At 43.8% G+C, this 27259-nt stretch overlaps 1 protein-coding gene across 4 annotated transcripts; it reads right to left on the bottom strand.

The window, feature by feature from the left end:
* Positions 1 to 815: 815 nt before the first annotated feature.
* CASS4 (Cas scaffold protein family member 4) lies at positions 816 to 27178 on the bottom strand. 4 transcript variants are annotated; one of them, XM_056353241.1, is made up of 9 exons: positions 27072 to 27178; positions 24424 to 26178; positions 13600 to 13788; positions 10664 to 11092; positions 7386 to 7490; positions 6364 to 6513; positions 3234 to 4565; positions 2338 to 2397; positions 816 to 1603 (listed from the first exon to the last, which is right to left on the bottom strand). In XM_056353241.1, the coding sequence occupies exons 3-9, from the start codon at positions 13672 to 13674 to the stop codon at positions 1190 to 1192; spliced, it is 2565 nt and encodes an 854-aa protein (XP_056209216.1). In that variant the 5' UTR covers positions 13675 to 13788; positions 24424 to 26178; positions 27072 to 27178; the 3' UTR covers positions 816 to 1189. The 4 variants fall into 4 exon arrangements, with proteins under 4 accessions (XP_056209216.1, XP_056209217.1, XP_056209218.1 ...); XM_056353242.1 differs by lacking the exon at positions 13600 to 13788; XM_056353243.1 differs by lacking the exons at positions 13600 to 13788; positions 24424 to 26178; positions 27072 to 27178 and adding an exon at positions 19830 to 20063.
* Positions 27179 to 27259: the final 81 nt, after the last annotated feature.

Genomic DNA, 27259 nt, shown 5'->3' with positions numbered 1-27259 from the left:
GAGACGCGGTTACTGCATTTGAATGTGCAAACAATAATATTTACAAATGTCGAGGCTTAAATAACTGTATAAAAAATGGCGGCTGCCAAGCGAAGATGAAACCGTGGGGCAGAGGGAGCTGGTTTGCCCACAGGCCCGTGCCAAGGAGCTGCAGCCGCTCCCAACACCCTTTGTCCATGCAGCTACAACACCACCAAGAAACTGACATTTCAGATTAAAGCTTTAAAATAAATTAATGAGGAAGAAATACAAATAACGCATACAAAGAATCTGGGGATGTAGCAGATGTGGGGGTGACGGCAGTGAGTGACACGGGCCAGCGCAGCCAGGGCCACTGGGAACCCCGGGCCAGCCCAGCCAGCGTGGGGCCCAGCAAGAGACATCATCACCTTTCCCGTGCATAGGAAGAGCTTGTCCAGAGCCTCTGCCTATTGAATGACTGAAATACATTCTGCTTCAGTTGGAGCGATGCTCCTAACAGCTTCGGGCTGCAACAAAGGAAGGCTGAGGCACGCTCCCCGTACATCTACCGGGAGCCAGAGACTCCCTGAAGTCTGTTTTCCTCTGCGCTTGGGATACTAGCTGGAGTATTTCCCGTTACCATCTAGGCTAAGTGTAGTACTTGCCAGCTTTTGTCCCGTAATACATTCGTTGCATTTGTATATTAAAAACAAAAATCAGCTTTGCAGCTGTTTAAAAAAGATACTATAATTACAAATGCTGAGTAAAGTCCTCAGGAAATAGTTGGTGGTGGGCTATCATAAGTTACAGAACACTGTGCAGCAAAATTTAAAGAGAGACTTTACATAGCCAAATAAAAAAAAGGGGGGAATATATTTATCTGACATATATAGAAATAATAAAAAAAAAAATCAGCCAGATAATAAAATAACTTTGTTCTAATACACAGCAAACATTCCTGACCAACTACTACGATAACATTTCCAGGGAGGATCTAAAAAATGGAGAAGAAAGTACAGATTTAATTCTACAACAGATCCTCTTCTGCATCTGCTGTTGTGCAGATCTTCACCTGCTGAAAGTGCACAGCACCCAGGGAACTGCCCAGCAGGAGTTCCTAGAGGTGGCGGAAAGCCAGTGTTACTGAGCTGCTTTTGCCTCCCCCTTGGTTACCACATGCCAAAGGAGCAACAACAGTGGAGAATTTGTAAAAACAGTGAAATGCCTTTCATTCCATCATTGCTCTAAACTGCTGTGTGTACTTAGACAGCTCCTCAGTTTGATCCTGAAGTTCCCTCACGGCATCCGCGTTTGGATACTGTATTGCGGCATTTTTGGTGGCAAGAGCCAGATTCTTCAAGAGGCTGCAAAACCGGCTGCTGCTGTGGAGAATATTGTTCCGAGCATCTCTTTCTTGAGTTTCCTGGCAGAGAGAATCCACTAACTTTTGTCCCACCATAATGATCAATTTGCTGTGGGATATGAAGACTTCAGGTGGCTGGTTGTTGTTCAGACTATTAGTAAACACACCAATTGCCTTGTGAAGTGCACAAAAACACAGCTTACAGTGGTCTGGGAGAGCAATTTTCTTTGCAGAGTCCTGCTTGCTTTGAATTACAGTACTTTTTGCAGATGGCAAAACCTGAAAAAAGGTTAAAAAAAATAGACTTAGTTTGGTGGCACACTGATTACTTCTTTATTTGCTCTACCCTGTATTCTTCACATTTGTTCACTTACAGGGAGTTTGGTTCGTTAATTGTCTCCAAATTGCCCCAGCCCATGAGTCTTTTACAATCATTTCTCTTTCCACAAAGTACTGGGCTTCAAAGTGGTGTTTTTGTTTTTTCCTGATGGCCTTTTTTCCCTAAACAAATTTAACTGAACACAATTTTAATAATGGATAGCACACAAAGTGCTGTAGCTAAACATCAATCCTTTATAGGGCCTCAAGCTTTCAGATAATACAAAATATTCTGACTTGATCTTTAATGGTGCTGACTTCATGAGGGGAGGGTTATGTACATTATATGTACATTAAAAATGTACAATAACAAGGAACTCAAATCGTTATACCAGTGCACGACAAAACATTTTGAAATACTAACTCTCACAGCTTTATCCCAAATGATGCACAAAGGCAAGCAAATAAATAGTATGTCTTTAAACTAGAGTGCCTTGTTACATTTGAGGAAACTAAATGCTCTGCATGGGTTTTCAGCAGTAATTCTAAGAACTAGTTCTAGGAAAATGAACTATGAGAAAACAAACAGATCACTATGTATAGATATGTGTGTCCAGATGCAAATTGCTTTGAATTTTAGCAAGCACAGAAATCAGGGACTAGAAGTTCTTGTTAGTTTTCAAAATCAGAAATACCTTTGGTTTTGAATCTGTATTCTTCTTGGCTACTTCTTTATCTGAAATGATCTTCTGTGCCTGTTAAAAATCAAAGTGAAAGCAAAGGTGAAATGGTGTACATAAATAAATATTATAGTCAAATATAAATGTGTTTTTCTCTTATTTCAGGTGGAAACAATTATTTGCTATGCAGCCTTCATGTTGCAGACGGCAATGGTACGTGTATTAGAAGCAACGGTAGCATTTTCCCCACTAGAAATTTAGTGTCTGATCCTGCAAGACTAAGACTGAAACCAACATCAACAAACCAAAACATTTCCTAAGTTCTAAGGACAAGTCAGCATTTCTTTGTGAAAACAGGAGTTATATTCTTAGTAGATATTTCAGCAGTCCTAAGGAGAATGATTCTAACAAACATCCAAAATTATTCTAATAAATTTGATAGTTCACAGTAAGAGTTTAATTTATTAAATCAAAATTTCCTATGAAAGCATGCTTTCCAATACACCTCAACTTAGGAAGTTAATCTCTCTTGTACAGTCATGTCAGAGTCAAACAAATAAAATGTACTGGCAAGAAGAGAACTACTAGTGAGAAGAAACAAATTGCTAACCTCCAGCTAAAAGCTGTCTCTCAAATGAATTTAAACGGGCAAGCTAAAAACCTTTTCTCGGTGCTGGCTGGCTGGCTGCCTGGGTAAATTCTCAAATGCCAGTTCTCTTTATTACTTAAAATTAGTGATCGTTCTACATGTGCCACCTAGCACTCTTACAAAATCCTGAATTCACATAAAGTCTGTAAAACAGGAAGCAGTGCAAACTGAATTTGGCGCTAGTGCAAAGATAAAATAGTGCTAATAGCTTAATATCTGCAAATGGTCAAGAATATAGACAGTAAAATTCAGTTGTACCAACCTGTAACTGAACATAATCACAGTCCTCAGTGGCATTTTCTTTTGGTTTCTCAGAAGAGACCTGACTTTGGTTGGGTTTATCAGGAGTACTTCTTTGAAGTGAATCTATTTCTAGGCTTCCTGGCATTGTGATTTGTTTTGCCATTTTGTATTCTGGGTTCACTTTTGATTGCTTCATTTCGTGTTCCTTCTCACTCTTTCTGAAGAGAAGCTTTCCATTGGCAATGATGATGGATACAAACCTCTTGATATCATCTGGGATCGTGCGGGCTACCATAACAAAGCGATCAAGATCATCCGGGTTATTCTGAGGTTTCCTGAGGACCAAAGCCTCTAGTGACCAGTTGCAGTTGTTTAGAGCTTCTCTTGTTTCTGTTAAAATTTTGAACGAGTTTAAAAGAATTTCTAGCTGCTTTTTAATTCTGGTCTGAAGGTTGTTATCAGTAAGGTAAGAGGCATTTACCTTTATGACTTGAGCAAAGGCCAAGAATTCTCCCAGTGATACTTTTACGTGATCGACTGCTCTGTGGATTTCTTCAATGCTTTTCTCTAGGTGTTCTTGTAACCTCCATTTACTACTCACAAAGATCATTAAACTTGCAACCGAGCTGGATACACTGTGCTGCAATCCAGTCAGTGTCTCTATGGCTACATCAAGGTCCAGTTTAATTTCTTTGGCAGGCTCTTCTGATGATGATGTAGCAAGAGACTCAGCAGAAGAGTTTGAGGATGTAGAGAGTGTGCTGCTTCTGCTGTCTGCACTGGAAACAGATAACCTGTCTTGTTCTAATTTGGCATCTCTTGAGAGCTGCGGAGGAGCACTGTATGCTTGGTGCCCAGAACTATCGGTTTTTTCCATCTCTTTCTTTGACTGCACAGCAGTGGGCAAACCTTTTGGAATATCATAAACATTTTCTTCAGAGATCTGATTCTTAGGTTTTGGAGCCAGAAGACTTGGGGGTACATCACAGCTACCATTTTGTGGCAAAAGGAGCATGTCCCGTGAAGATGGAATGTCATAAAGATGGATATCTGGAAATGTTAATTTCCGTTGTGTTGGTGGAATATCATATATTTGTGGATTTACAACTTTAGCTTCAGTATTAGTTGGTAGCGCCTTGTACCTGGCTGGTGGTATATCGTACAGCACCTGGTTCTCCAAGGAATGGCCAGAAGGGTTTTGTTTTAATCCTGTTTTTTCAGGTGATACTGGAATATCATAAATCCATTCTGACTTTCGAGGGTTTGGCAAGGTATTGTAATGGCCCCAGCACTTTTTAGGAGATTCATTTTCTGAAATATCAGTTTCTCTTTTGGGAGGGACATCATATAACTGCAACAGAGCACACAGGATTTTTAAATGGTGTTTTTAAATGAGAGATGAGAAACAAAACTGAATTCTCAGAGCACATAAATGTATGCAACTCCAGTAATGTCAATGGAACTGCACCATAAAAAGGCTAGCCCATAATTTTATTTTATTTTTTCTAAAATGCACGGGCTGCACATATGAAGGTTAAAACATTTTGAGTACAGGTGATCAAATGATACAGCAGTGTCCCCAAGCCAGTGAAATCTGTAGGCTCTTCCTTGGCTGCTTTGGAGTAGGAAACTCATAGTTTTCTGGAATGGCTACAAAAATGAAATGCCAGTTTATTAGTACACAACATTAAGCACTCCATTTTACAGATGAAGATTTTATTAGCCTCTGCATAAGAAAACACTTGATCTTCCAGTATCCCCACCCCCATTCATACGCATACCCTGACAAAAAAAAAATTTAAAAAATCACTGACACCACTGACTGTTCTCAAATAACTGCAATGAGTTTAAATTTTCACTTCATACAGGTTTGCATAATGAATCTTGCCCAATGCCTTAAAAGTATGTGTGTGTACAGCTGAAGCCCAAGCTGAAAAACGCGACTGCAGGACAACTTCTTGTGTAAGAAAATCCAGACTAATGCTAATAGGTGCTTCAGGAGAGATTGTACCTGGATGCCTTACAAGCATAAAGCACAGGCATGAGGGTGTGTAGGGAACTGTAGGAGCATGCAGCAACAAGAAACAACTGAGAGTACCACCATGTGATAAAAATTTTAGCAAGAACTGGCCAGGTCAGGCTTCCCCATTTGCAGAAAATGTGCGTATGAAGGAGAGCCCAGACAAAGGTATTTTAGCTCAAAGCCAGAATTTTCCAAATTGCCCATGAACAAAGAATTCTAAGAAAATTTGATTTTTGGAAGCAACAATAAGCCATGTCTCTGAAAGGAAACCTGTTCTCAGGGTGTTGCAGCTGGTCGATACAATTGCTAACAGCCACGAAGACGTCAGGAATGCCAGCTTCAATGAGCAATTGCTCATATGCCAGCGCCCTAGTTCTGGGTAGCACCAGTCCCGCTGTCACTGCTGAACAGGTTCTGTGCCAGACTGGCTTCTCGTCGTGGGGCAGCCAAGAAACTACAGCACTTCTCCTTAACCCACAGAATCAGGAAGCCTCAGATTTCCTGTGCTGGGATGAGCTGCCCTGAGATCCTGCACCTCAGCCCTGGGCGTAGGTGATAAGGAACCTGTCAAAATTCTCCTGGATCCTAAAACTGTTCAGGAAACCTGAAATACTTGGCACTCAACTAATAGTTTCCATTGAGGCATGTTCTTTGTCGTGAAACTTCAGATCAGCTCTTTCTTCAAGGATGGTACTTGTCAAAGAGTGGGGAAGAGATGGGAAGCCTGACACACGCACACACCAAAGCCAGGTGTGTTCCGCTCCCAAAAAAGGTGACAGGAGAGTGCTACATGGAATGAGGACAGCTAGTTTTTATCTGCTTAAATATTACAAACAGACATTCAAGAATGTCAGGTATTGAATTTGCTTTTCACACTGTCATAAAAAGAAGCTAAGGTTGCCTGCAGTCTAAAAAGCAAATGCACACTCAGTGGTAGTCCTAGTCCTGGTAGGAACCCTGACTGTCCAGGAGCCAGGTAGTATTTGTCTTTTTAATGTGAAGGACAAAGTACTGCACTGAAGACGTGCTGGTCTTATCCCCATGATCTTCTTGAGGAAGGTTCAGCGTATGTACCCAATGTCACAGTAATAAGAGATTATTCTCGTGTCCAACAAGTCTTACTTACATTGCCTACTGGAGAGCCTTTCTGGACACCAGCTCCTGCCTTTTCTGGGCTGGATGGGACGTTGTAAAGTTGCTTCTGCTCTTCTTGGAAACACTCGGTGGATCTGACCAGCACAGAGCCCTTGCATGCAGTGGGCAGAGTGGCACCACTCTGGTCAAAGGCAAAAAAAAAAAATAGGTTAGCTTCAATTGTTTAAGACCCCACTGAAGACTTTGGTGGAATCAAAGACTTTTGGGTCATGTACTCTGTAGCTCCTAGTTCGGTCAGCAAGGGTCACACTGAACCTTCAGGGAGCTGCTGGAGGGCCTTCGGGCAGTGCTGCGCGGGAGGGTGGCGGGCACGAGGCGGCACAAGGCAGCCGCCACCTCACGCCTGACTTTGGGTCTGAGCAGGGCCTGCCCCACTGACACAAAGCGGGTAATGCAAGAAGCTCATGGGTAGCTTGATAATGAATGAATCTGAGTGGGCTCAGCCCTGCACCCTGGTGCTGCCACACGGGCAGGCTCCGCCGACACGCTCCCGTCCCTTGTTGCCCTTACCCTGAGTGCATCATGTTACATAATCTAATAATCCCTTACATTTTCTTGCCCGGGAGGTAGGTGGTGTGGGTGACATTTAGTTACTTTTTTGTACACGCACTAATGACTCTTCTGTAAACATCTTGATATCTTCCCGATCAAATGACGGCGAGAGAAAGCACATTTCCTGATGGATAAACCAAGGCAGAGAGTTTGACACTCTGATACTAAGAATTCATCTGCACCCTGGAACTCAGTAATGGTAAAACCCAAAGTTTTTTATCTCTGAATTTATCTCAGAAACACATTGGATTTAAGACACATTACTCTGAACATTAACAGATTTAAAGGAGAACTGCTTTAGGTTTTGAACTTCCCTAAAAATAGATGATTTTCTGCCAAATTTTACAAAAAACAAACAGGGAAACACACCTCAAAATCTATTCTGACGTCCTACAGGGTCCCAGCTGTGGGACACAGACACGACACCGTGGCAGGACTCACCTGTGTGGGTAAGGACTCCCGGTGCTGTGTGGACGGAACATCGTACACTTCACTCCTGATATTTGGGACTGAAGCCCGGCATGCTCTTGGCAGAGTAAACAGATGCTTAGAGGGGGAGAAAAAACAGTAATGAGAAAGCTGTAGTGAGCAGTGAGCTCAGGATACCTTCGAAAAAAATCAGTTGAATAGGCCACCATTAGAGTAATCACCCTTCAGTGATTAAAAACCTTTCAGCTCTTCACTGATGGTGAGAGACAGGAACTGACCTTACAAGTAGGCATGGTAATTTTTTCCCCATAATTCTCCTTTACCAGCATTTCTGCTTTATTTCAGATAAGAATTGGCACAGACAAATCAAAGACAATCTGCCTTACTAACCGAGAGAGCAAAAACATGTGTAGAAAATCCAGCTTCAGTTATCGCTTAAATCTTTAGACTACCCAAAAAGCAGAACCACTAAAAAAAGAATGTAGGGGAATTTCTACTTCTCCAGACCCAGAGAGTCATTAGGTCAAGTTATTCAGTGGGAGTAAAAGCATCAAAAAGTACAGGCTGAGGTGCATTATTCTGTAGTTATGAAAGTCTCACTCGGAAGGAGTAAACAGAGTTACACTGATGCCCTGTCCAGCTCCACAAACAGTCTGATATGGGAATTACATCATTAGTCAGTACTCAATTACAGGCTAATTCTCTTGTTTGCTTAAAACAAATCTGAAGAGCCATGACCAGATCTGCGGGACAATTAGTTAAGGTGCCAAAATACAAACGCTGGGAAAGGGCTTTTCTTTTTTTTTTTTTTTAAATCAACCCCCAAAACATTGAATTTTGTTTGTTCAGCACAGGTTTAGCCTAGCTAGAAAGGATTACTGCAAACTGCTGACCCACAGAAGCACTGCTGGAGATGAGACATCACAGTAAATTATTTTAAATTGGAGGTAGTGTTCTCCATCATATAAGTATTGTAGCAACTAAATTTAGTGGAAACATGGCAGAGGAACAAGACGCTAGCTTTACAAGCGCCTACTTCATCTTTGTGAAAGCTTAGCTCTCATCTGAAGAAAGGGAACAAGGAGCGAACAGGAATCCCCTCGGCGCTCTGCATGCAGGATAGCTCGTAGCGCAAACAGAGGCATAAAAGAGACTTGCCTGAGCAGACAGGGTAAAAGCGGTATCAAGAAAACCATCCTTAGCCCAGGTCTGTTTTCAGATGGACAAACCTTACTCAGCATACAGCAAAGAGGAAACTCACTGAATGTCACATCTTGCTATTTTTTAAAAGTACTTTCAGTCACAGTAAAACACGAGGGTGCCCGTTGCATTAGGCAGAAGTGACGCGGCTTTCCTCTAAGGTGAAAGCACACAGGCTTCGATGGATTTTGTTTTATTGCTTTCAACCAGTTCCCTCAAAGACTTACGGTGGCTTTACCCAGCTGCTCAGAGGACAGCTGAGTATGCCAGAAACTTTGCCAGTTGTCCCATAGGATCTACATGGGGCGGTCTGGAGCGCCACGGCTCATTCTGCACTGGCACAGGCGGTTCACACTGGAGCCACCCTGCACAACTGCGCATGGCTCAGGACCACTGTGGTACAGCTGGTGTGGGAACAGCTGTGATGCTGTGCAAGAGGCAGCTCAGGCAAACCTGAACTTTTAAATAATAGTAGTAGGCTAGGACATTTCCCCCCCCCTCTTTGTTAGAGTAAATGATGCTTAGGTGTAGAGACTCATGACAGGACTAGCCAAGGAGCTCTTCTGCTGGGCCAGTCATTCAGATAAAGAACAGTAAGTAACATTTTCAGCCTGATTTGATGGCAAAACATGGAAAATCTGTACCAAAATCTTGCATTCAATTTGCAAATGGCTTCTTTAGGGTTAGGAATGTGAAGAAATCAGATCACATCAAGTGCAAAAGGGTCATTTGTAGCTATTAGTTTGAGCTTGCAGTTACAGTAATTGTATGCAAAGGCTGGACGTGCAGCTGCAGTGCTGAAAATTAGGTTTTAGTCACCAGCGACACACCAAGTCAGTCTGCTTTCCAGCGCCCATTTGCCACACAGAAGGAACCAGCACCTCAGATCCCACACCTTGCCTTTCCGCACAGTGGGAGGAAAGGTGCCTGGCTGAGCTCCATAAATCACATGATCATTAAATCGATCTAAAAGGCTATATAGTTCAGAGGTGATCTTTTCTTTATTCAATTAACATTTCTAACATGATTTTCATACATGGAATAAAGAGCCAGCTAGGACTGAAGAACTCATGGGACTGAACAAAAACTTGCACCTGAACTCCCTCCCCACCTGCTCTATTTACCTTTCATTACACAAGAGATCCCATTCACTTCACACTGAAAAAACCCACAAGCTTCTGATGTTAAGATACTCGATGCAACATTTAGACAAATGATACCTTCCACATCCATGTTTCATTTGAATGCCAAACACAAGGAGCAGGGAGAAAGAGGGAAGCCCCGGCAAGCAGTGGCAATGAAGCGGTGGAAAGCCAGGTTTGCAACTGGTCTCTGTAACTGGGGGGACTGGTGGCTGCTCTTATCCCATGCACCCTGGGTGCTTTCTTGGCAGCAGCAAAAACAGGCTGGGAGAGACATTGATTCTGGCCACACAACCAAACTCTGTGTCCTCCAGCAGGTCTAAAGTAGGCGCTGATACTTCATGCAAGTGTAGTGACTACCTGGAGTAGCAGGAGAGAGAGGCAGCAGCGCTCTGAGCTTGCCAAGAGCCTGGGAATAGTAGAAACTGGACTAAAGACAGCAATCACCACACAGCAAAGACTGAGGGTTTTTTTAATTATTTATTATTAATTCATTAATAACATGAATCATGTTATTGTGCAGATGGATGCAGAGACCCCACGTGTGCCCAGAGGACTCTGGATGGACACATGCTGTAGACTATCAGAGGAAAGGGCTCTGTGTCTTGTTATTTTAACTTTGGGGTAGCTTTGGAAATAATTTCTAGATTCTTCCAAACAAATGGTATATTCTTTACTTCCTGCCCTATTTTACAGCTGCTTTAAACTGTCAAAAAAAGTGAGGGACTACAGAATAGAGAAAGTCATATGTTGCCTATAACAGCATTTCTCACATAATGCTACAAACTGTAGCAGAATTGATGGCAGTTTCCTAAACACCATTTATTTGAACAGCTTTGCTGCAAATTCCACTGACATGCCCAGGCCAATAGCCTTTATTATTTTCCTGCTCCCAATGACCGTTTTAATACTAACATTTGTTACTTTTATAGCTGCTTATATTCTTACCTGGCTTGTCGAGCTTTGGGTCCTTTCACTGAGCAGCTGTGCAGCCAAGGCTGGTACCTGATATATTCCTTGGGCAGGCAGGGTAGAGACCCTAGCTGGAGATTTAACCCACCCCTCCATCTTCTCATAGGTAGAGGACAACACAGTAGGCTTGGGAGTGGAGGGAACCTGGTAGATGTTTTGCTGGCCCACCGGTGCCTCTGCGGAGTCGCCCTGGGTGGAAGGAGGCAGGAGGGCTGCCCGAGAAGTGGCGAGGAGCTGGAGGCGGTTTGCGGGGGCCAGGCCCTGCCTGCCATGGAGGGAGCATTTCCACCAGCCCTCGCTGCCGATGACGTTCTGGTCCAGCACCGTCAGGATGTCTCCTTTGCGGAAGGCCAGCTCATCTGAGCACTCTGCCTTGTTGTCATATAGTGCCTTCGCCAAAGTATTCTGGAGAGAGAAAAAATACCGACATTGCACTGTTACACCAACAGAAGTGTTAATTAGTTTGGGTTTTATCTCCACTTTAATTTCAGATGAATTCAAGTCCGCCCATTTTCACATTAAACAACATTTCTCAGAGCGCTGGTTGCAGAGTTAAATGTCTGCAGCCTGCGTCTCTGTTCAGTGCAGTAAAGAAGTAGATGGTAATACTACCATGTATTTCTTCATCACCTTTACCCACAAATTTCTTGAAGAGCATTGCTAACGCTCATTACTTAGACATTATTTATTAACATCTCTGTATGATAAATAGGTGTTTTTCCCATTGTCATTCTGCAAATTCTTTGTCAGAAGCTGCAGAGGAAATGCATCAACCATCCAAAAATAACCAACTTATGCCTTCCTGTCTGCTCCCCACTTTATCTGGGGACTTCAACTGCACATAAAAAGCAAATTATTTCTTACCTGGAGACAAAAAAACCCACCCCAACAAACCCAAACCATAAGCTAGCACTCCTCCCATTGCTTATTTTCCTTTAAGCTTATTCTTTCTTCAGAGCCTTACGAAGGCAGACCTCTCGGTAGCATCAATGCTGAGGGAGTTAATACGTGCCCAGTGGTAACACCAGTGGCAGAAATACCACTGAAGAGCAGCGGTGGGCTGCGGTACTTGTGAAGACCCAGACTCCAGCTGGCTGTGTCCATGCCCACCCCAGACTGCAGACTGATTCAGAACATCCCAGGCTAATGATTTATGTGACACATTAGCTCAAGGAAAAATCTAATTATGCACACAGTGACATCAAATAGCTCTGCTGGCTGCTAAATCTTCACAGTAGGCCAGTGCATTTGTGAGCTTATCTTCAGGTAAGCACACCCGAAACAGTGTCTGTGTTTCTTTCCACCACACAGACACCATGTGTATATCAATACCATCTCCAGTATAACTTGCAGCATCTTTATAGAGTGCTCTTAATGTAATTTTTTCTTAGATGGGAATCCAAGGAAGAATAGAGTGACTTTCCCCAAGACCACAAAAATCTGCGAGATAGCAAATATGAGTATTTCCCACCTTCTTCACCACAGGGCATTTTATCTATAGACACTGAGCCTGAGCCCGTACATTTCTGGCAAGTAGATCACCACATTTTATTTTTAGCATATTTATTTTGGGTATTTGCTTACTTATTACAAGATGACAGTTAAAAGAATGAGGAGTAGCATCAGCAGGTAGCTTTAGTCACCCAAGGTGTTTGTGCAAAGGGTGGAAAGAGCCGTAGACACAGTGTTTTTCAGTGCAAGATACCATTTACTTTCAGCTCTAAAACGAGACTGACTGCTTCCCACTCAGTGGGACACTGCTGTGCTTCAGCATTAGTTCCTTATCAGAAAGTACAAGTAATGTCCAAAGAGATAGCACCCAAATAGGAAACATGATGCCTTGTATTTTTGCCCAGAGCATTTGCTGTAAAGCAACAGCTGGCTTGAAGTTGCAGCAGTAGAAAACCAATTTGTCAGCTCAGCTGATGCAAACAGCCTGTTGTCAGCAGCACACATTTCTTGGCTGGGGTGGCCACAAACAATGGCCTTTCTATGATACACGGGCTTGGCCATCAGCAGCTGCCAGCAATGGACAACAGTCCCATTTACCTCCTGTCCTAGCCCGATTAAAACAGTCTTGCCTTGAAGATGGGAGCTTTTCCTATTATTCATCAGCAATGCTTCTAGTTGCCTTGTTGGATGCTGTACAGACGCTGAAAGACTTTTTCAGGCCTGAAGAGGCCAGCAAGGGTAGCAGGTCCCCCCCTTTCGCAGAGGTGGCCGAGACATGCTGAGCCCTGGCCGGGTGCACGCAGGAAACCGGTGGCGGAGCCAGGAAGCGAGCCCCCTCCTATTGCATTAAACAACCCCGTCCTTCCTAGTTGCACCAACACAAACAAGAGGAAAGTTTGGTTCACAGTATGGTTTTAAAAGGTGTCTAAACATCAATATTTCCCCAGCTAAGTCTTTCTTGTGGAAGTAACATACTAAACACACCATTGGGCCCAATTCTTTAATCAACTGACATACGAAACTACAAATCCATTTTCAAGTCTTGTCTGTTTTAAAGTACACCGATTTTCACTAAGACAGAATTTGGCCTGTACACTCAGTGAGAATTTCTGCAAATAGTAACTGCAGACTACAACCCAAGTTACGCAGGGTGAGGAGATACTCTTCCCATTCAGCAACATCACACAGGACTGCAGCAGGTATTAGCAGGATAAATCATTCCTGCTATTCTCTCATCTCTTTGCCTAGACATTGCTAGGTCTGCATTGCTGCAAAACAAGTGAAACAACCAGGTCAGTGACAGCAACAGAGAGGGGTCAGTTCTGTTCAGCAGCTAAGCTACCCCACAGAAGGGTTGTCAAAACGAACATTTTGCTCGGCAGGGTCAGATGAGTATGTTAGGGACACCCACACTGAATGAAAAGTTAGATTTTTAAACTCACACCATGAAAGTCACAAACCTTTTCAACAGAGGGGTCTCTGCTCGAAGCCCAGCACACATTCCTTTGGCTTTGCCAATAAAGCCGTGCAAACATCCAAGGGCAGGCAGCCCACAGCGAGGGACCGATTGAAAGCAGAACACGGTGGTTCACGTTTTGAAAGCTGGTCTCCGATCTGTGGGGCTCAAATCAGGGCATGTGGGGTCACATCTGTAGGCAATGCAAATACCCAGGAGTGTTTGAAATCATCTCAATTGCAAGCCAACCAGGGGATTAACATTAAAAAAAAAATAAATCATAGGACACTTTGGGAAACCTGACCTAGCTAGAACAACAAATCTGTTAATAGATCATCTCATATCCTATCCATAAGGCTGGAACTGGAAAATTTAAGACCTTAAATAGAGAAGTGATGGACACAAGCCCCCACTTAGAGACTACAGAACATGAATAAATTGGAAGACTGAGACCTCTGCAAGTAAGTGGAGCTCTCAAATAGCAGGGGCGGCAGCAAGGGGGAAGGAAAAAAAAAAAAAGAAAAAGAAAAAGAAAAGCAAAAGGTTCTTCCATCTAAAGCAACACTACAATTACATTTCAAGTTTCAGGACACATGGTCCATACTACAGAATTGGAGAGCAAATCTTTTCCATCCACTCTCAGTTTCAGCACTGCTAAGTGCACAACAGAATTCAATTTTTCATTATTTTCTTCCAGGTATACCAGCCCATCCCTGGTTTGATAGGCCAGCCACTGGTACAGATACAATTCCAGGTGACAGTGACAGGCATTAGTATCCAACTGGCCTACAGCCCCTAGTGACGTTTTTCAATGCATTTTAAAAATGGTAGAAGCTTAGGAAGACATTTTAATGAAGATTTGTTATCCTGTTGTCTTGGAACTAGTTTCTACCTTTCACAAGTTCTCCAGAGAGTGTAACACAGAGTATATTAGTAATTTATACCTAGCAAGCTACAGGAATGTCCCATAGAAAACTCTTTCAAAAGACAGCTTCTTGTTGCAGTGCGATATGAGGATGCAAAGCAACAACAACAAAAAAAATAATCCAAACCACTAAGACAAAACAGAAAACCCCCACCAACATCTTCCCTGAAAAGAAAGAGTCTTCTGTGTATTTTCAGTGCCCACAGCCTGGCAGAACGTTGCAGCAGTACATTGCAAAAGCAACACAAGCAGCACCACACCACTGAAGTAAATAATTTTGGCTGCATTCTAATCTCCACAAAAACAAGATATAAAAACCACAGGTCAAGCAGGTCTGCCTTTATTTTCTGTTCCTTTATTTACAGGACTAGTAGTCCCCCCCGTTTCTTGTTTCTTTTCCAAGCGTTCTGGTTTCTCACCCAGCCTCTCAGGACCTGACTGCACCCAGGCTGGTGCAGAATAGACCGTGAAGCATTTCTTTTCTGCAGCGTTATCACCAAAGGAATGTAGGCAGTACTGTTCATTTAAGCTCTATATAGTTTTTAGGAGTCCCAGCTGTTGGTTCAACAAGCATTAGCACAGGATGCTGAAGCAGATGTTGAATATCAGCCTAATACTCATAAAACAAACTGGAACAAACAGCAGTGTCTAGCATCACAGGTGCTGATGTGTTTAGCTTTTTATAGGATATACATAAAACTAGCTAGCTTTAGTACTGGAAAGTGCTGTAGTTCTGGCAGCAAAGAGCTAGCTACAGGTTAGCCAACTTCCTAGTGAAGTTGGAGGTGATACTGAATCCCATAGCACTAGAAAAAAACCTGCTGGAGCCACTGAGCTGCGTCAATTATGAAAGCTGGATTGCTTATGTCCATGTTCCACTGAAACAAAACCTCTAAGCAATACTCCCAGGAGGAGGGTACGGCCATGCTGGGTAAGCCAAAGCACCGTGAGGCTGGGTAAGGAACCACCAAATCTCCTGTTTGTGCCCTGTCCCTTACTGGAATCCAGCCCCCTGCCAGCTCCGCAGCTCAGCATCCCACGGGCTCCATCTGCTCACATTACGAACTAGAGTTACTGACAAGCCACTGGATGCCAAATCTGTTCCCATTTGCTTTCCAAAGAAATCTCATTTTTTTGGAGACATGTTTAAGAGAACTCATCCCAGCCAATTGATTTTGTGATCACAACAACAGCAGGAGCGATTTTATAAACAGAAGTTACAGGAGGTTTACGGCAGGCAAGTGCCCGATCTGACAGCGCGGATAGCTGTGGTCTGACAAGTCTGTCTCCAGTTATGTGGAGTGAGGTTATTTGTGGTACAGGCCCTGGCTCACATAATGGGGAGCTGCCTGTCAGGAATTGGGCCCCACCGACGCTGTCAGCTATCTAGGACAGACGTAAGGAATCACTGTGGCAGCCCCTTACTGTCATGTAAGCAGAAGCATCTCTGACCTGCCATTGACTATAAACAAGTACTGCATTCCCAGGATCACAGAGACCTTACGGGATGCTTAGCTAGGAGGAAGCTGTGCTTTGGGGCTAATGGGAACTGCATTTTTTCTTTATTACCAGTGGAGCGGAAACTGGCTGTCTAACACTATCATCCATAAAATGCCATCTAGGGCCAGCTGCATATAGTTCGTTGTTATTTTATGTGGTTTCATTAATGTGTCCTTACACTAACCAACATGTAACAAGTAGTAAAGCAACACAGATGAGATCAAAGCATTTTTCCTTCTTTGACATTTGTTCCTTCTTCCCTGTCAGCAGCCCTGAAAAAAATCTCCTAAGACAAAGAACATCTTAAAAGCCAGTTCATCACCCCATGAGAAAGCACCTCGGCAGACAGCACTGTTACTCTTCCCTCACTGAGCAGACTTTAACGAGATGATGACAGAGCACAGACCCAGAAAGCAGAGCCCATGTCCTTTGCAACCTCTGCCCCAGACACCGTTCTCCCCTGCAGAGCCTGCGGCCACGTTAGAACGATGCCAATTAGGCACATCCAGCGAGCCCACCGCACCGAACGGGTTTACAGTGTAAACCCTCTGGTAACTCAGGCTCAGTTAACCGAGGTGTGAAAAAAAGTTCTTGTGTGTCTCCTTTTATTGGAGCGTAGATCAGACGTTAAAACAGTAACTCCCCCTACAAACTGACTTTTTACATCTTTATTGTTTGTGTGACCCTATCCAGCAGTGCTCCTACTGTAAAACCTACCAGCCCTTGGGAGTCTTCAGAATGAAAGCTGTTAACTCATGTTTATTAAAAGTTTCCACTCTCTTCATTAATAAGAGTCAGTAAAACTCAGAATTGTACAATTCTATAATGCAAAATTGTGTAACCTCAGAATGGAAGTACTCACACAGACTGACATCTGTGCTTTACATACTCAATGAATATCTGTGCTAAGGCAACTCTCCCCGTTGTAAAAACCCCCATCCCAATCCCTACCTTCAGCCTATAGTACTATGTAACAAGAAAAAGAAAAAAGTCCTTATAAAATGTACACAAATATCACTAGAAAAATCCATCAAGGTTATCAAGTGATAATTTGAGCATCTTGCTTGCAAGTCAGCCAAAGTAATTTCTCAACACCCCCATTTCCCACTCAGTTTGTATTTGGAGACATCAAGTCACTACTACATACTGTTTCAGGTGATACATAGGTACTGTAGTACCTAAAGCATTTCAAATCAAAAAAATATTTTTCATCTACTGTCTTAAGTTTACTTCTTAAAACAACTACTGAAATAATATAAAACCAAGAGATATGATGCAGATAAATATTTTTCAGCTGTGTTTTACACAATATTATCTGTAAGCACTTTTACTGCAGGAAAAGGGGACTTAAAATATTTGAGGAGATGGAAGATAAAGGCAGTGGGTTGTACTCACTGAACAGTTATGTTCATGCATCAGTGGCACCCTCTGACATGTTTATAGAACTGTTTCCAGTTAATCTCTTCACCTCCGAACAAAGCTGAAGAAATAAACATTCTCCATTGCCCTGTTAGCTGGGAACACACTTCCCAGGGAAGTCCCCTTTTAAATAGTAGGCCAAGTTGAATCAATTTAAATTTTACCCAGTTCAGTTAATTGTAGACAGAGTTTACACCAACAACATCCACAAAACAACAAAGAATTTACCTTAAACACTCACATCTTTCTCTACATGCATGTGCCTTTCTCCTGGCCATGGGGCTTGCACATCCCACTTCCTGAGCAACATTTTCTGTGAATTGTGGAAGGTCCTTCTACTGTATTTTGTGTTTTGTTTGCATATTTTGGAAAATAAGTGTTCTGGTCATACAGAAGTTTCAGATCTTTTCGCACGAGCTTCAACAAGGAATGAATGTCAGCAGTTGCTTTGATTGCCTATTCAACAGTTAATTGATTCTTAGAGGGTAGAACCCGCTGCTAATCAGCAGGTTTTAAATTCTGGATGATCAAATCAGTTTTTGATAAAAACCAACCAGTTTAAAAATTCAGGCAGAACCACTTAGAAGCTGAGCAGCTTCACAATAAGAGCGCCACAGAGGTGGGAATTACAAGCTGTTCTGTTAATTTTCCCCAAACTCTCTTTTCTCCACCAATGTGGTTAATCAAATTCCAGCTGTGTTACAACCAACAGACACCCCACCCCCTGCCCCGTTTTCAGTGCAGTCAGGATTTCATTCCCATTCACAGCATTTTGGCATGTGTGGTCTCGTGCCCAAGTTCAGGGAAAAATAAACTGCCATTTCCTGATGTTTATAAAACTGAATACGTATGTATGTATGCTGGGCTTTGGTTCCTCCTTCTAGCTAAAAGTTTTTGCCCATGTGCACCAAATTACTTTTTGACTTTTCTAAACCTTTTAATATCTTAATTACTTTTTACTACAACGTTACTTTCCAAACATGGATTTAAGGACACAAAGTTCTGTCGAGTACAAGTTTTCTCCCTCTGCCTGCTAAGCAATAGATGCTTCACAGAGACTTGTTAGGGCAGGGTCCTGCCTCTCCTTCCTCTGCCTACCTGGGGAACAGGCGAAAAATTCTTGGGAGAGGTTGTCAGGAGCAAATTGCAGATTTCTCGTTGGCAGGCACTGCAGTGAATTCTTCCTCCTGGGTGCACAAGCGCGACCAGGATGCTGTCCTTGCACCCTGTCTGACCTGTGGTGGGGTTTCTGCAGATTCCCTGGAAGTGGCAGAATGACAGCAGCCGAGGGGGTTGAGGCTCAAGGGTGAGTGTTCTCTGATTCATAATGAATCAGTAGCAACAGCACAACGCCCAAACACCGCTGCTTCCTCCAGCTCTCCCATTGCACTTATATGCCCAGAAATGCCAGTTCTTTTTTAAGAGTGCCCTTTTGCACCAAGTTGTATTTATCCATAATTTTAATATTTCTCTGGGAAAAGCAGCAGATGGCTTTTCACCTGCCCTAGCCACCAGCACACACCCCCGCTCCTGTGCGGCAGCTGTACGTTGCCCCTTCCCTGTCATTAACACAGGGCACATGGGGACCGCGCAGCCCCTGCCCCGCATCGCAGCTGCCAGCCATCAGCTGCATCGCCAGGCTGAAAGGGTCAGTTCCACAGCCAAAGAAACTCTGCTTAGCACAAAGCAAGCTGATGCTGGGTGTCTGCAGGAGCGCTGTGCTGGAAGTCTGGGCAAAAACATCAGCGTATGACTATAAAATGGATTTGTTCCATCCATGTATTCCCTCCTCCTCCCAGAGCAGTATTTCCTAAAAACAAACATTGCCACCACTCCTTTCCTCTTTCGAGCTTCAGTTCTCTTTGCGAAGAGCACTGCAGGACATGGACAATTGCTAACCTAGAGTGCACAGGCTTTCCCAGGCTCACATGTCAAGTAACTTCAATGAGTTTTCTTCAAAGAGTGATTCAGTTTGTTAGAACATCTCCATTACTCATTTTCTAGTAGTCAGTGCAAAAATTATCATTTTTTTCTGATAAAATGTAAGCTCAAGTATTAGTCATTTAAACTCATTATTTCCAAGAAAATGGGGAACACAGGGAATCCTCCTGGCCAGCCAGGGTCATTCATGGTAACTTTTTAACAAGGCATATACAAAACCTTACCCTTCTTAACCATACTGGTATTCTTGATAAAGCATTTTTTTCAGCTTAACTTGGATCGTATTTTAAAAATTAAGACCATATGCTCTGCTAGTAGTGTGCAAATAAGATCAAGAGCATGCAGTGAAAAGGGATCCTGACAGACACAGGCTCTACACTGTTCACGCTCCCACTACAAAAGATGCAAAGCCATTCAATTAACTGCAATAGAAATAATCTAATACTTACGTTGACCTTCATTTTGTTGTCTCCTATTTCCCAGTTACTCCATCACCAAAGAAGGAGGAGGATGAGTTCTCTCCAAGCCCAGTCCAGCAGATTAGGCAGGAGCACTGGAGGGTCTGGCTGGAAGCCTGGAGAGCAAATGCTCAGCCCCCTTCCACTTCCTGCTGCACTCACTGGGAGCCCGAGGAGAGCAGCAACTGGGAACCAAGGGAGCTAATTACATAGCTAAATTATCTCCAGGGTGCAATTGGCCTGCAGCTGCTGATGCTAATGAGGGCCAGGTGCAGGACACACAGATGTCCCTCCCCGTGCACACCCCCGGGGAAATGCCTTGTCTCTGCTTTGCAACTGTATCCCTGCAGGAAAACGTGGGGCAGCGGGGCTGAACCAGCAGCAAGGATTGGATTTTGAAGCGTTTCTGCAGCATCATTGTTTACCCCTGGTTTTTTTTTTTTTAACTTAATATACTTTTAATATACTTAGAAATTGTCATGTTTGGGTCCTTAGAAAATTGAATAGATCCCCTTTGCTGTTACAGAAATCCCTGCAAAATAATCTTACTCTTCGGAGGCAGAAACCCTGAGAGGGAAAGCTAAACATTAACTGCAGCTGAAGGGTTTTATTTCTTTGATTATTAAAAAAATTCTTTAATATCATTAAATAATAGTTGCTATTTGCTCAGTAAACAGCTCTGCCCAGGTTATGCTTATGCAAATGCACAGGTTTTACTGCTTTGTACTCGTGAATATCCTGGGGTTTGCAAAGTTTTACTGGTTCTGCCTTTGTACTTTTCTCTGGTAAAAGTATTTTCCTTCCTCTTTTCGCAGTAGCTTCAAGATGAAATTTGACACTCGCTCCCAAACCCACAATCACGTAACAAAAAACAATGCATCTTGAATAGAAAATACTGAATTGAAAATGCTTTCTCAACAAAATCTACACCTCTGGGCTGGGGCTAGGAGCAGACACACAGCTAACGCAGTCATCCAAATGAGAGAGAATTCCTGGCACAAAGCAGCTCATTTGAATGTTTTTGGGGGTACCCTTTCCCTTTCCTTTTCCTTTTTTCATTACAACCAGCAGTTTTACTAGTGTGAACACTCCACACAGGAGATAGAGAGCAGCCATTCACTTATGACCCTGGAATTTTTCAGGTGCTACCAGCATTTGAAACGGTCCAGAAATACAAGTAACAAAGCCAAAATTTGTGGCCACAAAACTACTTCCAAATACAATTAAATATTCTCTCGAATTAATCCCAGACAGGATCCCCACCATGCTGGGGCAGGGGCATCCCCCCAGACAGCCGGTGACCCGTGCTGGGGCAGGGACATCCCCAAGGGACTGTGGCTGCGGGGTGTCCCACACCAGAGCAGGGGCAGGAGTGTGGAGGAGCGGAGGAAAAGGGGCAACAGTCACGGAGCAGCAGCCAGAGACCTTTTCCCCAGCCCCATGCCTCTGCACCACCACCACCTCCTTGAAGGAACTGGGGCAGACTGGGTGTGGTGTACCCCACACAGAAATAAGGCAAGCTGGGATGGGAAAGGGGGAGAACACATGCTCACTTAGGCGCTTGCTTAATTGTTCACAGCTTATTCTTTCTCAATCACCCAAATCAGTGATTAGAAGTTTGTGTTAACTGGCAATAAATTACATCATGTGAATATTCCCTGGATCAGTGTAGTGGGTTTGCATGGTGAGGTTTTGGTAGCGGGGGGGCTGCAGGGGCGGCTTCTGTGAGAAGGTGCCAGAAGTTTCCCCCACGCCCTGGTGGAGCCCGTGCCAGCCGGCTCCCAGCTGGACCTGTCACTGGCCACGGCTGAGCCCATCGGCCACGGTGGCAGCGCCGCTGGGGTAGGAGATTTAAGGGGGAAAAAAATATCTGTGCGACACAAAATTGCAGCAGAAGAGAGGGCTGAGGCGGTGTGAGAGCAGCAGCCCTGCAGCCCCCAGGTCAGTGAGGACAGAGGCGGGGGGGCTCCAGGCACCGGAGCAGCCATTCCCCGGCAGCCCGTGGTGAAGCCCCTGGCAGGGCAGGCCGTGCCCCCAGCCCACGGAGCCCACGGGGGAGCAGATCCCCCCCCCCAGCCCGGGGAGGGCCCCACGCCAGGGCAGGGGGTGCCCAAAGGAGCCGTGACCCGTGGGACCCGCGCTGGGGCAGCTCCCGGCAGGGCCCACGGAGGGACCCGCGCTGGGGCGGCGTGTGAGGAACCGCAGCCCCCGGGAAGGGCTCCCGCTGCGGCAGCGTGTGGAGGACTGTCTGGAGGACTGTCCCCCGCGGGAGGGACCCCGCGCTGGGGCAGGGCGGTGTGGGAGCCCTCCCTGTGCGGGGGAAGGAGCCGCAGGGACAGCTGTGAGGGACTGACCCCAGCCCTGTCCCCCTCCCTGTGCTGCTGGTGGGGAGGGAAAATCCGAAGTGAAGTGAAGACCAAGAAGGGAGGGATGGGAGGAAGGCCTTTTAAGATTTTGTTTTTATTTCTCATTATCCTACTCGGATTTGATTGGCAGTAAGTTAAACTCATTTCCCCCAGTGGAGCCCGTTTTGCCCGTGACAGTGATGGCTGAGAGCTCTCCCTGCCCTGACCCCGACCCACGGGCCTGTCGCTGTACGTTCTGTCCCTGCCGGGCTGAGGGGGGCAGGGACAGAGCGGCTGGGGGGGCGCGGGGCCGCCAGCCAGGGTCAGCCCACCACAGTCAAGACTGTTTTGTCCATGACAGAACTAAAGTTTTACCTCTAAGACTTTCCCAGGAAAGCTGGGCATTGAGTGCACTTCCACCGGACTGCATCCCTGGGAATAGCCCCAAACTGATTGTCTGAGCCCAGGAGAGTGGAGACTTCACCATTCTCTCCAGTATTTCCCCTTGGCTATTTAAGTAACTCCTTGCTTAATGTATTAGCTCTGGCAAATCCCATTTTGCAACTTATTTGCTCTCAGGCGTGTGAGGTGGAGGCTGGGGGTGACAGCGGGCACCCTAAAGCCACCAGGCTGTAGGTGCGCACACCCCCAGGTGCAGAGGAGCTCACAAAAACAAATCTGACATTGTTCTTCATGCGCTTTTTTGTGGATAAGATGGGAATATGTGAACTGGGCATTCTGGAAGGAGAGAAAAACTTTAGTTCAACTTAATGTGTGTTTAAAAAACACTCCTTTTTTCTCCTTTGGCAACAGCACAAACAATGACAAACAGTACGAGAACTATTTCCCAAGTGCAGCCCGTCATGCTGACCGTGTTTTGAATTGCACCATTAGGTGCAACATTTCCTGCACAGACTATGTCACAGGTGTATATGCAACAAGAAAGAAGTAACATAATTTCTCTGGCTGCGTTCACATACTGAATTAATTCTCAGAAATGGTGTGCCTCGTGAAGGTAGAATCGTTGGGGCACAGTGATAATTGCAAAGCTACTGATGGTTGGCACATGGTGCTTCAAGAAGGCCAGATAGTAGAAAAAACACATCATTAGTATTTTTGTAGTGAGTATAACGTTCAAATGTTATAATAAACAGTACTGCCAGGGTATTAAGAACCTTATAAACAGTTCATAAATTATATAGCAGAAATAAATTTGACTTTTTCAGTTGTTGCTCAGCTGAACTTGACTGGGTGTGCTATATTTGTGTCTAAAGACCGCCCAGTAGAACAGGAAATCTGCTTGCTACCATTACATTTATTTAGCCATTGGCAATCCATTTGAGAAAACAGAAAATATCATGCCTAGAAATGGAAACTTTCTATAGAAATGAAAAATGTCCTGCATCAATTTCTGATGACCTAACATGAAAAATAGTCCTCTTATCTTTATATGCCTCAATGGAAAACTTTGAGTGCAAAAAGTGACTCACCGAGGTAGTACCAAGCTTTTTCCCCTACACTATATTTTGTATCAAATTTCCAGGAGGCAGTTTATTTACAGTAAACACTGAGATCATAATTGAGGATGAAAATAATAATTCCATTACACTTCTCATTAGACTTGCAGACAGTAGTAGGACAATCAAGGCACTGACTTTGAGTCAAGATTCAGCGTTTTCTAACCCTTATAGCTGCAGCAGGGTATTTTATCTATGTATAAATATAAAATCATACTAGATGCAATATGAATACACAAATAAATGTAAAAAACCTTATAAACAAGTTCCAGTCCTTCAAAATAAACAAATACAGTACTTCACAATTTCTTCTGTGTTGTGTGTAATGTAGGGAAATTAATTATCTATCATGCAACAGGTCACCCGCACTGTTACTGCAAGTCTCTGACAAAATAACCGTGTCTCTAATGTTGCTACAGGGTAGCAGTAAAACAGGCGCAACCTTGAAGCTATGTTCACAGGTATGTGCTGCTTGGGAATCCTGCTTTATTCAGAGTCCTCCTCAAGAAGACATTTCTTCAGATTAATAGTTTTATCACAAGAAAAAGCGCAGGGAGACGTTAGGTTTGTGAGCATCGTAGAGAGCCTTCTTTCCACCTCAGGATGAGAACACCAAACATTTCCGACATCACCAAGCATCATGCTGACTTCAAACACCAAACCTTATTCCAGCACCCTTTTTTCTTAATTGTTTATACGCAGTACTCAAAAAAACAGACATACCTTTGTGGTTCTGTTGATTCTTATGGTTTTGTCCATTGTTGTCATTTGCCAGCAGCGTCACTTTGAGTAGTGCAGATAATTACAGCAGGATGAAGAGACTTCAGCTTTGCACAGTCACCCAGTGTTAGGAACTACATCTCCACAAAGTGTGTGACAGCTCTACCCCTAAAAGCATTTGTGGATTTGAAGAAAAAGCTTCTCATGAAAGATAATTTCTGTGACAAGATAAAATTCTAGAAAACAGAACGCAAAACAGAAACCCCCTATTGGCGTCTAAAAGTGAGCAAAAAAGTCTGTCCACAAGTGGAATTTTCCTTGATCTCTCTGTCACTAACTTGTCGCAATTAACCGCAGTCAGAAGTCTCACCCTTCTGTTTTGCTGCATGTTCCTGTATTTCCTCTTTTAGAAGTGTGATGAATACAAGACTGCTACGTACCACAAGGGGCTGCACAATGCTTGATAGAAATAATGCTGCTACAACCATATTAATTCAGGATTTCAAAGCCAACAGTTTCTCATGCCTTTCAAAGCTGCCTCAACTTTTAAGGCACTGATACAGTTTTTTGTTATAAAGGGGCTTTGCAAAAACATTATGTTACCATCCATACCTGGGGGTGAATGCTGTGTGAGAGGCTCCTCCTGGCATCGCAAAGGCTTGAACACATACACAAGGAACGTGAGGGCTTTAGCTCCTGTCCTGCAATATCCTGCTCAGTGAGCAGAGAAGTTGTGCTGCAGCATGCTTGAAGGGTCCCTTACAGCCACACAGGGAACATCCCAACTCGAACTACAAGTATCTTGACTACTTTTCCTTCATTGCACTTCTGTTATTCCTGGGATTCAGTCTCACAGGACAGCTCTGGTGGAAAGACAGCCTCTGTGCCAAGGAAATGAGAAGTATTTATCCCAGACCTCTGAAGTAGCAAGTCTGAAATCTGTTTTAATGGGTGACAAACAAGCCTAATTCCAGAAATGCCCTTTTAGGAAAGACTTTCCCTAGAGCCGTGTGCCAGTTACTGTCCAGTCAGCATGCTGAGGAATGCTGAAGGCATGAAACTGTTGGTATAATTTGTCTCCAAAGTCACTTTGCTTTCATGTCAGCATGGCTCATTGGCCTAATGCGTTAGCTGTGGCATCACCTTGCCACATTTCCATGACAGCTTCTTCTGAGGAGAGGCAACAGTAGGTGACAACAGACCTTTAGGCAGGTGATGGAGACTTATCTTGAGGAGGTGATAAATCCCGAGTATGACAGTGCTTCTCTGGGCAGAGCAGCTCACTGGGATGTAGCTACCAAGAGGTACAGACTGCAAAACTCGTTAAGGGCAAGCGGCTGCATTAGAATTTTAATTGATCAAACACAACTTCTATGGGTGAAGCTTCTCTAACGGGAGCAGTAAGCATGATCACACGAAGAATGCTTACTAAGATACTTTCAGACTTGCACAGTGAGAAGATGTATTCCCCTTCAATCAGATGCAAATCTAACAGGATGACTATGTGTGTGCACAACCTTGTTCAAGATGCAGCGAGGGCTCCTCTTTACTGTACTGCCACGTGTGCTCGCTCTGAATGCCGTACAGCAGCCTTGCCCCCTCTCATTCTCGTCTGCAGTCAACCACCTTCACTGCCAGAGTACCACTGGCATGTTGTGGTACTAAACTATTTCACTCCAGGGCTGCATTATCTACCCAAATAGGATGAGTTAAGCTTCTTCCAGCACTTTTTGCACAGGAAAGCCCCAAACGTCTGGCCTGAAGCAGGATGGTATACAGTATGAAAAGACAGAAAGGTGTCAACATCAGCAGGATGTTTTTGCATTAACAGTAACACTCTATTTCTACACTGCAAGTTAAAAGACCACAGAAGTAAGGAAGCTGAAGCTAGCATGCTGCTAACTTATCAACCACATCAGCAGTTTTACATATAAACTACCGAAACTGTATTTTAAAAATAGGAGTCCAAACTTCAGTGGTAAATGTTACTTCCTAACAGCTTCTGTAACAGAATTGAAACAAATGTAACACTCTAAAAACCCAAATAATCATCGTTGCAATTAACTTAGCAGGCTGGCTAAAACAGCAGAGGGCTGCTGCCACTGAGCAAGTGCCACATGCATTAGGAACTGTGTGTCAGGACTTCCCTTTTCCCTCCCATCAAGCTGTTCTCCTTGTTCCTCCACAAAAAAAGCCATCAGAACTGCTCTCTCATGCCCCCCATGTTCTTAAAGTTTTAGATACTTAAAGGGAGGGAGAAGAGAGCAAGAGGATTGCTAAGCCTAAGGAATGCTTTGCATAGCCGTAGCTTTTAAGGGAAAATTAAATTTCATTTTCTACCTCTTTTAAAAAAAACATCCCACATTCTATACTGTAAGGCTGCAGCTGCATCTGATTCAGATATAACACAACAAGTGAATTCATCAAGCTTTAACATGTCTCCAAAGACACAGCTTTCCAATATTAAATTAATTTCTCCTTTGTTAATGCAGAAAAGAGAACTAGTACATTTCCTTCTTTATATATTAAATAACTTTTTAAAAGGTAAACCTTTATTTAAATACAGACAAAACCTGTACCCTTATCAGCCCTTGACAAGACCCTTCATCACTGGTAAGGGAAAGTTAATCCAGCAGTAAGAAAAATCTTACTTTTAAAAATCCTCATGAAAGCAAGTGCTGAACTTCTGACTAAAGGAAGCCTCCCAGATGTGAAGCCAAGAGCACAGTACAGGGATACTTGAATGAACACGTTTAAAACTTCACACAGGCAACCGTCTGTAAAAATAAGTGGCAAATTTTTGAACTTACAGAAGGCTTAAGCACTGAGTTTATCTTAA

The sequence above is a fragment of the Falco biarmicus genome, chromosome 10, assembly GCF_023638135.1.
Source record: "Falco biarmicus isolate bFalBia1 chromosome 10, bFalBia1.pri, whole genome shotgun sequence".
In the NCBI taxonomy this organism is placed as follows: domain Eukaryota; kingdom Metazoa; phylum Chordata; class Aves; order Falconiformes; family Falconidae; genus Falco; species Falco biarmicus.
Note: the sequence above shows the minus strand (reverse complement) of the source record. Positions and strands in the feature narration are given on the sequence as shown.

Bases quoted from the DNA above. Each gene is read 5' to 3' on its own strand.
- CASS4 (XM_056353241.1), bottom strand. From the start codon at position 13,674: ATGTTTGCACGGCTTTATTGGCAAAGCCAAAGGAATGTGTGCTGGGCT. The intron at 7,491-10,663 runs GTAAGAATATAA...TCCCCCTCTAAG, and splicing joins CCCAAAGCTCGACAAGCCAG to CATCTGTTTACTCTGCCAAG. The intron at 4,566-6,363 runs GTAAGTAAGACT...GCTCTGTTGCAG, and splicing joins AAGGCTCTCCAGTAGGCAAT to TTATATGATGTCCCTCCCAA.